Source organism: Melopsittacus undulatus, chromosome 8, assembly GCF_012275295.1.
Source record: "Melopsittacus undulatus isolate bMelUnd1 chromosome 8, bMelUnd1.mat.Z, whole genome shotgun sequence".
NCBI classification, from domain to species: Eukaryota; Metazoa; Chordata; class Aves; order Psittaciformes; family Psittaculidae; genus Melopsittacus; species Melopsittacus undulatus.
In genome coordinates this window covers 56,466,413-56,479,445 of record NC_047534.1, presented here as the reverse complement: position 1 = coordinate 56,479,445, position 13,033 = coordinate 56,466,413, and the positions used below count along the sequence as shown (strand labels likewise).

The 13,033-nt window shown below is 42.5% G+C and overlaps 1 protein-coding gene across 1 annotated transcript in view; it reads left to right on the top strand.

Annotated features, from left to right (window-relative positions):
• The window catches only part of ABCA12 (ATP binding cassette subfamily A member 12), an 82,301-nt gene that overhangs the window by 27,754 nt on the left and 41,514 nt on the right, over positions 1-13,033 (top strand). Inside the window, exons 10-20 of the mRNA XM_034065509.1 lie at positions 73-4,227; positions 4,862-4,977; positions 5,682-5,788; positions 7,067-7,320; positions 7,433-7,545; positions 7,997-8,121; positions 8,922-9,095; positions 9,997-10,161; positions 11,078-11,279; positions 11,840-11,979; positions 12,540-12,659. Of these exons, the coding sequence (XP_033921400.1) occupies positions 73-4,227; positions 4,862-4,977; positions 5,682-5,788; positions 7,067-7,320; positions 7,433-7,545; positions 7,997-8,121; positions 8,922-9,095; positions 9,997-10,161; positions 11,078-11,279; positions 11,840-11,979; positions 12,540-12,659 (5,671 nt within the window). The remainder of the gene's footprint in view (positions 1-72; positions 4,228-4,861; positions 4,978-5,681; positions 5,789-7,066; positions 7,321-7,432; positions 7,546-7,996; positions 8,122-8,921; positions 9,096-9,996; positions 10,162-11,077; positions 11,280-11,839; positions 11,980-12,539; positions 12,660-13,033) is intronic.

Below are 13,033 nucleotides of genomic sequence, written 5' to 3'. Positions count from 1 at the left end.
ACTCTATATCACCTTACATTTCCACTTGCATTGATTTCATATTCACTAAAATGCTTTTTTGTTCCCCTCCAGAAAAATAAAGTCACCAGAGCTGGGTGGAAAAGACTCCAAGATGTCCATTAATTTGAATGAGTTAGAAGCCATACAAAAGTCTCTACATTCTTTAAAAGGCTTTGAGAAAAAAATGAATAGAAGTGAATTAAAAAGCTTAAATCTATTCAGAAATTTGAAGAATGAAACATTACAGAAATTGTATGCAATTCTTGAACTGGGAATGAATCCAGATCATGATCATAAACTAAAGAAACTATATAATAATGAAATAATTGATGAAATCTATAACTTCACATCAATGCAATTACAGAGTGACTTTAATGGGACTTCTATTTTCAATATAATGACCCAGTGGAAAGAAATTCAGAGTGCTTTAAAATTAGCTACAAGGATTTGGAATCCAGTTCTGCTAAATACTTCTAATTTTAGTGCAGGGCACACTAAGGATGCTCTCAAACTTTTGCTCTCAACTGATGTGCCATCCTCTCTGGAGGACTTCAGAGACCATTTAAATGGAATGCAAGAAGTGTCCTCTTTGTTTTCTGGGGATCTCCTGAAGCCTGTGTCCTACAGAAACTTTCCAGACCAGCTCCTAGCTCTCCAGAAGCTGTTTTTTATGATGACAGACAAAACCATAGGTTATCATTACCTACTGATGCCTGTGTTTGAACTGATGCAGAAAGTAGAAAGCTCCATGGGTGAGGCCTGGTGGGATGAGTTGAATGCCTATTGGCGCTTTGGGGAGAAACTGAGATCAATGAAGTGGAATAACACAGGCATCAGAGCCTATGGGCAGTTTTTAGATGTATTAAATAGCCATTTTCAAAAGCTCAATAATAATTCAAATAGTGCTTTCAGTGAGCAATTGGATCAACTGTCAGAATTTATAACAGCCGTGTTTAAAGAGTTTGGGGAAAACTCTGAAGTAGCCAATATCTCACTGGTCACTCAAGCCATACAAAAGACCTTGTACATATTAAAAGACTTACAACTGAATTATAATGTCAGCAAATTAAAATCTATAGATCTTTTCTTTAATTTGGACAATAGAACCTTTGGAAGCTTGTCTGAACTTCTGAGGACAGCAATGAAAATCCTTCGTTATACAAGTGCCAGGGAAGCTTCCACTGAAGAAATAATGAACTCTGTCTATAACCTAACACGTCTTCTACAGCAGGAGTTCAGCCAGTCTTCCTTACAGCACAACACTGCACTAGAGGCAAGCATTTGGCAGTTGTTGCATTTAGCCTTGAAGCCTTTCCTGGAGAACAGCAGCAATGGTTATGGGCCATCCCAGAACTGCTCTGCTCCAGACATACTCCACATAACGCTAGAGGTGCTCTTTGAAAACACCACTCTAAGTGAGTCCTTAGGCAGGAGCCCCTGCAAAGCCCTCCTTGATACTGTGGTCACGGAGGTGGGAGCAGTGCAGAATGGCACCTTTACAGACATGTTCCAGCAGGCCTTAACAACCCTGAGACTGTCTCCAGAGCTCACTGGTGTCCACAAGAACAGCAGTGGCCACTTTTCCAAGGAGCTGTCATGTGTCATCCGGTCCCTGCAGTTTTCTCTGAGCTTCCTGTCTGAGTTAAGTGTCTTCTCTGAGCTGAAAAGCTCTTGGGTAGAGGAGAAGGCGAGCGCTCTGGCTGCTTTCACAGAGGGGCTGCTGCAGAGTGATGCCTCCTGCCCTATCCCAGTCCAGGATGTGCATGATGTGCTTCCATCTCAGCTTTTGGACATGCTCATTCCTCTCATACTGAATGAAACAGCACTGAACTCCCTGAATTTCTCTGACAGCTTTACAGACTGGCATAGGCTGCCTGTGTTTTCCCATCTGTTATTGACTCTTTCCACGAGGAACAGCAGTATGTATGAAGTGCTACAGGTGGGCAGAAAAGCTTCCAACCAATCGGAGTGGGGACATTTCTCACAGCTGTGGCATGCTGCTGGCCATGTGTTGACCACCAAATGGAACCTAACAGAAGTGGATGAATACATGAAACTCCTGGAAGTTATGAGGAAAGCTTTGATTCTTGTGGACTTTGGGATAGCTCCTGGGAAAACGTTAGCAGATCACATCTTTCACAGCTCTAGTGGGGGAATTAAATCCTCAGATCTGGATGATTTATATAGCTCCTTAAACCTCTTTTTCAATTCCACTTCTCCCACAAACAGCACTCTGGACCTAGAAAGAGTATTTCCAGGAATACTACCACTGTATGAAGGTGGTGGTGAAGGATTGTTCTACCCTGATCCCTACGGAAAAGAAAATCAAGATATTCTAACCATGGCTGCAGTGATTTGGAATCGGATCATTCTAAATGGGACCCATTTTAATACAGAGGAAGCATGGGAGGCTATCAGAATGATTGTGCTGCATGAAATCTCACTTGAAGACATTGAAAGTTATCTCAGCACAAATGAAAAGGTGTTGTCATTATTCTCTGACTTCTTGACCCCTGTAACTTCTAACCATGTTGCAGAACAGCTCTTGTCCCTTCAGCAGCTTCTTGCTGCCCTGGCCAATGTGAATTCCAGTGATCATGATCTGCTGGTCTCTTCTTTATCTGTGCTAATGGAGAAACTCCAGAGTTCCCCTCACGAAAGGCAGGCAAATGAACTTCGTGCTTTCTTGCATGTTGCTGAAGCACTCCAGTCCATGAACTGGAATAGTACAGATGACTTCATTTCCCAGTTACTTCTAGACATGCTGCAAGATCAATTCACTACTATGAAAGATTACACCAGTCTTCTTTCCAGCAAGGAACTGGAGCAGCTGATAGACTTTGCATTCTCCATGTTTGAGCTGTATGGTGAAGATGACTCCAGAGGAACCAACATCTCCACATACCTGCAGGCCATGCAGAGGGGTAGCTTGATTTTAAAAGGTTTGCAGAAAAGCTATAACATCAGTGAGCTTGAAACTATCAACCTATTGCTTGATTTTTACAGTAACTATACCCAGAGACTGACTGAAATATGGAGAGCAGGAATGGAAGTCCTTCAGGATGTCAGCTTAAACAAAACGTTTGAAGAGAAAATGGATGTTGTCTATAATTTCTCACATTTGCTGCTGCAGGAGGAGCTCAGCCAGTCTTCCTTACAGCACAATACTGCACTAGAGGCAAGCATTTGGCAGTTTTTGCATTTAGCCTTGAGGCCTTTCCTGGAGAACAGCAACAATGGTTATGGGCCATCCCAGAACTGCTCTGCTCAAGACTTACTCCACATAACGCTAGAGATGCTCTTTGAAAACACCACTCTAAGTGAGTCCTTAGGCAGGAGCCCCTGCAGAGCCCTCTTTGATTCTGTGGTCATGGAGGTGGGAGCAGTGCAGAATGGCACCTTTACAGACATGTTCCAGCAGGCCTTAACAACCCTGAGACTGTCTCCAGAGCTCACTGGTGTCCACAAGAACAGCAGTGGCCACTTTTCCAAGGAGCTGTCATGTGTCATCCGGTCTCTGCAGTTTTCTCTGAGCTTCCTTTCTGAGTTAAGTGTCTTCTCTGAGCTGAAAAGCTCTTGGGTAGAGGAGAAGGCGAGCGCTCTGGCTGCTTTCACAGAGGGGCTGCTGCAGAGTGATGCCTCCTGCCCTATCCCAGTGCAGGATGTGCATGATGTGCTTCCATCTCAGCTTTTGGACATGCTCATTCCTCTCATACTGAATGAAACAGAACTGAACTCCCTACAATTCTCTGACAGCTTAGCAGGCTGGAACAACCTGTCCAGACTCTTGAGTGTGGCACAGGATGAGCTCCACATGAATGACCTGCTGCAGAGACTTCAAGGCACCTTCAGCCTCACCAAATGGAGTTATTACTCAAGCCTGTGGGATGTGGTTGACAGTTTCCTAAACACCCAAACGAATCTAACTGAAGCAGCTGTCTTTGCAAAGTTGTTGGAAGCAGTGGTAAATAACTCTGCCAATGATGTGTCAGCTCTAGAAATCACAGAAGCCATTCACTACATTCTCAAGAGGCTGAACTTCTCTCATCTGCTAAATGAATTCAATACAAGTTCCAGTTCAGCTTTCCTCTCCAACAAAGCTAGTTTTGACACTGTGATTGATATTGTCACTCACCACTTCATTGTCATGGCAAAAAACCTCTACAACAAGACTATACCTTGGACTCAGAGTGACCATTCTCTGTCACCAACCAGTTTGATCACACGGTAAGTTTGTTTTCTGGGTATTGCAATAGCATTTATGGGTAGGGACCACCATTCTCATTTCAGCAGGACAAGTATGTCATTTTCTTCCAGTGGAGCACCTTAAACCTGCAATCACCATAATTTAGGAGACTAGCCAAAAGGTGGGTTAAATTGAAGAAGAAGAAATTTGTCCTTGAACTGAACATGCAACTAAAAGTGGGACTTTCAAACATCTTCTGGTTTAGGTTGTATCAGTTCATATTGAAAGCAGAATCCTGTAGGAGGTTTGCTACCAGTGGTAAACCCTTTGGAAACCTCTTCTTTATGGTATAACTCTAATTTTTGATTCTCAATCTCCCCTAGGCATTACTTTCCAACTTTTCCTTGTATCCACAGCGAACCTTTCAAGTGTGTTTTCTTACACATATGGTTTGAGAGTGAATGAATGACAGCTTTGGGAGATGAAAGTAAAAAGAATTGATGAAATATAATTGGGAGGATACCCACTTAGGAGCTGTCATGGGAGACACATGGCTTCATCTGGAATCCTTATTTACACTGCCAAGGAACAGCATCCACACGGTTGACAGCTTGCTCACTAACGCACGTTGTCTCTGAAAGAGAAGGTGGTTTAAAATCCTATCTTATTTTTCAGATTTCTGTTTTTAGAATTTGAAAACACCATCTTACGGGTGACAGTGAATAACAGCTATAACCCCTACCTGATGTGTTTAATAAATACCACCGAAGCTGAAGACAGCAAATTGACAGGTAATCATGGTTTCATTAATGCTGTGGGACCTCAGCTGGAATACGTTGTGCCTGTCTTTCCTCTAACACTGAGAAGGAATGGTGCTACATTATTTTGCCTGCTGGCAATTAACTGGAGCTGTGAGACTTCAGGACACAGACTCCTTATTTTGTCTGAGTTATGTCACATTGTGGATATAAGTTTTCCATCCAGTCCTATCCAGAAGGCATGTCTGCTCTTCGTGATGTGATGACAGGTTGCTGACACTCAGATAAAGAAATCGTACAAATAAGAAACCTATATTCCCTTCACAGCTTTATGTACCTGTAAGATGACAGGAGTTATTTTTGAGAGTTAACATGGTATTTCACATAGATATTCATCATATGAGCTGATTGTAGAACCTGAGAGGTTTATCTGCTCACAGATATAGCTACAGTGTGTACTCTGAAGGGTGTTATCAGAAGTTCTATTATCAATGGGGTGTGGATTGCTTTCAGACCAGAGCATCCACTCAGACTGGATCCACTGTAATCCAGATTACAGCCTAGGTCTTGGTCCATGATTTCAGAGCCCATGACAATGATTTTGAGCCATGACAATTTGGTGGAAAATATCAATGATGAGTAGGCCTCAGGATAAAAGTGCTGATATTCCCATCTGCAAAGTATCTGCAGGTCTGGTGTTTTTGTCTCTAGTAACTTTTGTTTTCTTCCTTGCACAGAAAACATCACACTACTTTTGAAGCAAACTCATCTGAAAAAGAACTCTTTTATGCAAAATAATACCTCTGAGAAACATTCCTCCGTACCAGAGCTCCTGAAGCTAAAAGTGAGTCTGCTTAAAATGCTGACTTGAAGGACACCATGCAGTGATACATGAATGTGCAATGGAGGTTTTGAAAAACAGCGTATGGAAAAAGAGTTTCTTAAAAGAATAGCTATAAAAACTAGGACTGAAATTCTCTTTTCTGCCTGCTGCCTATATTTAAAGGTCACCATCAAAATGGGCTGAGGATCTTGTCCTTATATGAGTCCCTACCAACTTCTGAGAGGGCAGAGGTGTTCCTGTCCTTCCACTTTGTTGGCTACAATGGCTTCTGCTTTTCACCAGCCATCCCAAAAGGATGAGCACTGCATAGGTTGCCAGTGGCAGCATATTCCTCATAACTCAGTACTCAGCCCTGCCAAAAATCAATGGAATTGTTCATACTCAACTGGTAGTTTTAAACATGGTTTAGTTACCACATGTCCAAGTCCCCACATGCTTCCTTTATCTCTGGATGTGTCACAGCACCATAATGGTTTCTGACATTAAGCACCTAAGCAACAGTGACTCAGGGATTTCTCTCACCAGCTTTGGATTTGGCAATGCCTCATTTGAATAGAATGCTTCTTACACCATACTGCAGTCCATGACTGCAGTAATAACATGCACACACTATTGTGTAAGAAATAGAGTTTAGAACTTTCTTTTAAAGCAAAGAAGATAACAGTATGCAATGCTGTTACTGCTTAATATATCTGTAACAATAATATGATGAGCTGCAGTGTGAAGGTAATGACAGGCACAAACCAGAAAACAGTCCTTACCATGAGACACTGATCAGGTAAATACTGATATCAGACAAGAGGGAAGCCCATAATAGCAGGTTAGGCAAAGGACTACAATTTTACACAGATGTGGAAGTCCTGACCTGTAGCCACCTGTGTTTCATATGCTGTAATACAGCTGACCAGGTGGTGTCTGAAAAGTTAAACCTGTTGCACAAGGTAGATTTATTTGGTCTCTGGGAAGGTTAGTTGGTCAGCAGGTAAGTCCAAATGGACTATTGCTGTGTATGCATGTTGGGCAGGGGAAATGATATGTTAAGGCTTGCAAGGCTTATAGATCCTGTGCAGTGTTGCATAGCCATGTCTTCTACAAACTCATGTAGGAACGATTGTTATAAACTGGATACATTTTGAATGATCTAAAAATGTAATACGTATGTTTAATCCTAAAGAAAAATTGAAAAGGACAGGTAGACTTTTAAAATCTGCCTTTTATAATCCTGTCACCTAAATGGTGTTTGTGCATTTGTTTTCCTTTTCACAATGTCTGTTGAAGATATCTCGCCTCCGGGATCTGACAACAATGCTTTGTGACTACGAGAGCTTTAAGTCAATACAGGACATCTGCCATCTCCCTGATGTTAGCTTTGGAGAACTGTGTGAACAGGGTCAATCTTATGCACAGCTCCTCCGCGCTATTGATCTGAGCAATGAAGTTGTGACCAATGTACTGAATCACAGAAGAATCTCCCAAGAGCTTCAAAATGTACTTATTGGGGATGCCACGAACATCCAGACACAAATGAAGTGGTGAGGCTCTCACTCTGCCTTAAACTGCTTTAGTATTCTCTTCATGAAATGGCTTCTTGTCTTCTTCACATATGCTTAATTTTGTTGGTGGTTTTGGTTTTTTCCAATTTAGGTTTCAAGAAAGTGTACCAGAAATTGCTTTCTTTCAAGAGATTCCTCAATACATGACTGCTTTGAGTTCCATATTGAACATCACTGAGAATTTAACATACTCTAACAAACAAGGTAGTTTTCTGTATTTACTTTACAACATAGGCAAACACTATTACTGGTACCATACTTCTGAAAATTCCAAGGCTTCCTTAGCTGTCAGGGAGACGTGATATTAATGAAATAACCATACACCAGGTCCTTGGGATCTTTTCTCTAGGGTAATTCTGAAGCCTGTTCTATACCACCCTCTGTTTCCCATACAGCCCTTTGTGTATCCCCTTCTTTTTGCTGCAAGTCCCAAATCTTTGCCTTCAAGCAACTTTTGCCATCAGTAGACCTGTCAACTTCAGACAAATCAGACTTCAAAACCTAGGAAATATGACTGCATTTTGAATTGCTTTTTTTTACCAGCAGCTATGTACCACACTTCCATACTTAACCTAAAGTCCTTTCTGTGTCTTTAAGATAGCTGTATGTCTGGAGAAAGGAATTACATCAATTGTTCTGTGATTGTTCTTTACAGAAAAGTTAAGAGATGTGTTTAAAAATGTGGACCAGCTCAAAGAAGATCTCAAAACCACAACAGGAATGTCCACAGCCAGTATTGATGCTCTTCTGGAAGCATCTCTCCCAGAAAACAGCAGTCAGGTAAGTTTGTGGTCATCCTTGCGTGAGGTCTTGTTGCGTTCTTGCTCTCAGACCATGAAAACCAGTGAATACAGCTAAGCAGATTAGTGCATGCCCAACAACACAAAGAGAGGTGGATGATACCATAGGGATAGACAGCATAGCATCTTATGGATCAAAATGGCCATCTGAAGTGCAGTAAGAGCAGTCACTGTCATCAGTCCAGCCATAGGAGACCGATAGCCATATGGTCTCTTTGGCTGTCACCAGCAGCTGGTATGCATCCAGGCACTGCCTGGTGAGTGATTGCTCTGATCTGCAACAAGAGGCCAGTTCACTATAGCAGACTAATGAGGACTGAGTGGGATCATTGGTGGGGTCTTCAGTGCTGAGAAATCATTGTGGTCCAGATAGAAAAGCACACTTCTAACCATGTGAGAGAACTCAGGATCCAGAAATAGCCTCCTGTAATAAGGGATGAGCTTGACTTCCTCAGCCTCCTGCACAAATAGAGCTCCAGATGCTTCTCCCCTTCCCAACAATCTTGTCTGGACTGAGCACACTCTTTTCCAAGCCTCACATGCATCAGTCAATGGGAAATTGAAGCCACAAAAGCTTTTACTGCTGTGCAAGCTGGGCAGTAAAACACAATCCTTAGGATTTGTCCCTTGAAGCAGGAGTAATGGGGTAGGTATTTTCTGGTTCTCAGGGTTGAAATATGACTCTGTGGAAGGAACAACAGCGAGGCAATGTTAATCCATGCATACTACAGTGAGCAATCTACCCCTTAACAAACCTTTTCTTTCTCTGTGCAAACACAGCTCATGTCTCAGATCCTCCAGCTGGAGTCTTGTAGCATCCATCCTGCTGACCCCCAGCTGCAAACAGTAGTGAAGGAGTTCTGCAATCTCCCTCTTTCAGAGAGGACCCGTGAGATGTACATCCTGGGGGTCACTCTGTTGCGACACTTGGACATTTACAATTTCCTATACAAGGTTAGTGCTGGATTTGTAGAGCGCTTTCTGTAGTCTTTGCTGCATGTAAGTGGCGGAAAGGTCATAAAATACCATTGCAGTGGCCAGAAGCGATGCTGATTTACACAAGCCAAAGATCAGGCTTTGCTCATGCAGTGATTTTTATTGCATATCCATGACAGTGTGGATATAAATGAGGATCCCAGCTGGTGTAAACCAGCTAACCTCATTGAAAGGCACTGGACCTACTCTAAATGCCTCCCCATCGTACATCATTTATATGCTGCACAACCTCTTGAACATTCCCCTCTGTGTTCAGGCTTCCCAAAAAATAAGGCACTGGGCTAAATGTTTTATTCCCTGGAAAGGGAAGCCCTGGGAATTTTCCTGTAAAATACATGTCCCCAATCTAGTTGGCACTACCAAGTTAATAAATAATTCAAATATCCCATGCATACAACCATAGAAACAGCATGTAAAAATCCTATTCACAGAGAAGTGCATATTGAATCTGTGTTTAAAAAAGCCACAGAAGTGATCCTGGGGAAGAAGATTTATTAAATGAGAATGAATTTGGCTCAGGCCAAAAGTCACTTGCAGTGTTTGACGTCTGTGTTGTGTAAAATGCTACCTCATAGAGACTTGGATTATGTTCCAGCCAATATGTGGTACATATTTCCCAACTGTAGGTGTTTGGAAGCATCATGCATTGTTCAGGATATGCAATATTCAGGGGAGTGTTTTCAAAAGCACTTGGGGATTTAGAAATACAAATCCCATTCATTTCCTATGGGACATCCACTCCTTAAGCCTCCTTACAGATTTGTACATCCCCCAGTCTTTGTCTTTGAATTAACACAATACACGTATGTGCTCACAGATTCCTGCTGATCATAACTGATTTCCTTCCTGCCTCTTGTAGATGTTTTTCCCTAAGGAACTTCAGAAACCCATGGACAAGATGTTAGGCCTCCTGACAAAAGTGAAGTACTTCAGAAACCAGGTTGAATCTGATGTTGATCCATTACTACAAGCTATTCATTCACTGAAAAAGCTTCGGCGGTCTAGAAACATGCCACTGACTAAGGTACGTGTAGACTGCATGTGCTTTGGAGGCAAAACACCACTGGAACAGTTTCCATAGTAATTGCTTACCTTAGAAGCCAAAGGTGTGTGGAATTGTAGATTACTGAATCTCTTTTAAAGCAGCAGTGTTCTAAGGATCTCTTTCAAACTTATACATTGCCTGCTTGGGAAAGCTTTGATTTGGAGCAGTGGGACTGCCATGTGCTCATCACAGGAGGGACACCAGGTACATGTGCCATGAGAGGGACAGCAAGAACAAAGATACACAAGATGAAGAACTGCCTTGAGAGGAGCATAGGCTTCCAACAGAATACTGGCAGGGGTCAGCTTGTGAAAACTACTGGAGAACTGCCCACTAAAGGCTATCCAAAACTACTCAAGTCAACAGCAAGACTTTGCTCTGGCTTTAGTCTCAAGACTACCCAGAACATGGGGTACACCCCACATCCTGCTCCAACAGCTGCAGTAACATCAGCTTGCACTAATTTAGTCCAGTACTGCATCCAGTCAATGACAGCACAGATCACAGGAATTGTTTCTGGTAACCACTTTGCCTGGGCACTGTAGAACCGCATGCAGTCATGGGGATAGAGGATGTGTGCATCTGTGTGACAAATTCTGTCTTGTAACCCAGGGTGTATATGCGTCTCCAGGCACACATTACAGGCAATTCCTGTACACATGCTATAGACAATATCTACATTTGATCTCATACCTGGAAATGAGTTTACCACCTGTGTCATAGCAGAGTTTAACATAAAAAAGAGCATGATTTCCATGAAAAAGCCTCCCCTCTTTTTGGTAGAGATGAACAAGAAAGCAGTGTAAAATGTCAGTCCTTGCCTTCTGATTCTGTTATTTCTTTGTTCTCTCAGAGTGGGATGCTTATCACATGCAGGATTTTGTCTCTTTTGCAGGCACTATTAAAACCAAACAACTTGGGAATAACACGTGGCACATTTAAGTCAATGTCAAAAGTTCTCTGCAACCAGGAGATCACACCCCTGTTTTTTGAGTCCTTGCTTCCAGATTTTGGAGACCCTGTAAGCAACAGTTCTTATGTAGAGGATGTCTATGTCCAAAAGATGATGAGGAAATATGGGATTCCACAGGACTCCAGTAAGTCTGGCTTTTCCTTAAGGCAAAAACATTTCGGAGCCAAACTCTACTCTTTTCAGAGAGAGACAGTGCTGAGCTGCTCCCCTGTGTGTGTTGGAGGGCTGCAATGCTCATTATTTATGCTAGCAGAAGATCTGGGGGTTTATTTCCATTAACGTTAAAAGGAAAACAACCTATGTAGCAGAGCAGTACTTGACACTGAACTGTTTCCCATTCGTTGATGATCTGGGCTTAGGGCTTGACAGGTCACTGCTTTTTCTTGATGTGTAGTTCTTCCAGCCCTGCTGACATTATTGGCTCCTCTGAGTTCACAGAACTCCATTTAACCTGCAAGCAGAGAATCTTGGCTCAAACAGTGAGGCTCTTGTTGTCTTGAGTCCAGCAACAGGAGATCTTAGGAGTGGACTGCTTTTGTTAAGACACATTATATCAGTCAGTAAAGAGGGCCCTGAAGTCATTCACTGGACACAGCCGCAAACTGGGCAGATGGGAAAAACCACACTGGTAGCTTTCTCATGTCTGATTTGTGCTCTGTGCAATTTGCTTTTGCTCCCTTGCAGCACCATTTTGCTTATCCTTTTACCTGGACTTGGTCAAGACCCCAACTGGAGCTTTAATCTGGTCTTTCTTAAAACCTATGATTTTCGGGAAGATCCTTTACACACCAGACACCGTAGAAACTCGAGCAATCATGGGAAAGGTATGGCTCTTTTTACAGTATAGCAGATTATGCCCACTCCAAAAGACTGTAATTTATCCATCACAGGCTTGTTTCTCTGAGAGACACGAGTCTGCTTTCTGACTGGTTGGAGTGCTAGTGAAATGATCTTTTCCTAGTTGCCTTGCTGGTCATAGGAGTCACCTTTTGTCTTTGAATGAATCTTACCTCCAACAATATTACTGTTGGTCTAATGTTTAAGTATTTCTTTTTAAGGCTTTCAGTTTCACCCCCATGTTTTCAGCCAATAACAGATGTGTCCCAGGCCAAATGCTATAACCAGTATTGTCTGCAATCACACCAGTGGCAGAAGGAGAGCTGATATCCAAGACATGCTCCAAATGCCACATATGAGGCCATATTTTTAAGTACTTGCATCCAAATTTAGGTTTTTTAGAGGCTTTTTGCCAAATAGACAGAATGCTAAGAAAAATCCTGAGGAAACCAAGCTTAGTCTTAGCTGTTTTATTCATTTATTTATTATTTAAAAGCTGTAAAGTGATGAATAAATGAATCCTTGTGTGTTGTGGGCTTTTCTGTAGTCTAACGCAACCTTGGAGCAGATGGCTGATGTAGCCCTGAAGTCCCAAGAGTGGCTGGACAAGTCTCCGGGCATCATGAATTCACTGACTAAGTTAAACCAGACAGTTCCGATGATCAAGGTATGATATCCCACTTGCCCCATCTCTGTTATAGGGGATGGGGGGATGGATTTCTTCACTGGAAGTGGGGTTCCAGCGACCTCAGGGACATCGTAGGTCTGCTGGGGAGACCTTTCTCAGGCTTTTGAGCTGGATTCACAGTTCCTATGCCTGCCTGCCTGTTCCTGCAACAGAAACACTCCTGACACACCTTCCCATGCAGACTCTCTGTAATGATCTGTTTGTAACACGGCCATGCTGAGGCCTGCTGGAGGGCTCAGATGAGCAGAGAATGCTCTTCAGTTTGTAAATTAACTTTCTGCTTGATGGAGTGATCCAGCCAGGCAAGACCAGGCAAGAAATGACTTCAGAAAATGAAACAGTGTCTATAATAA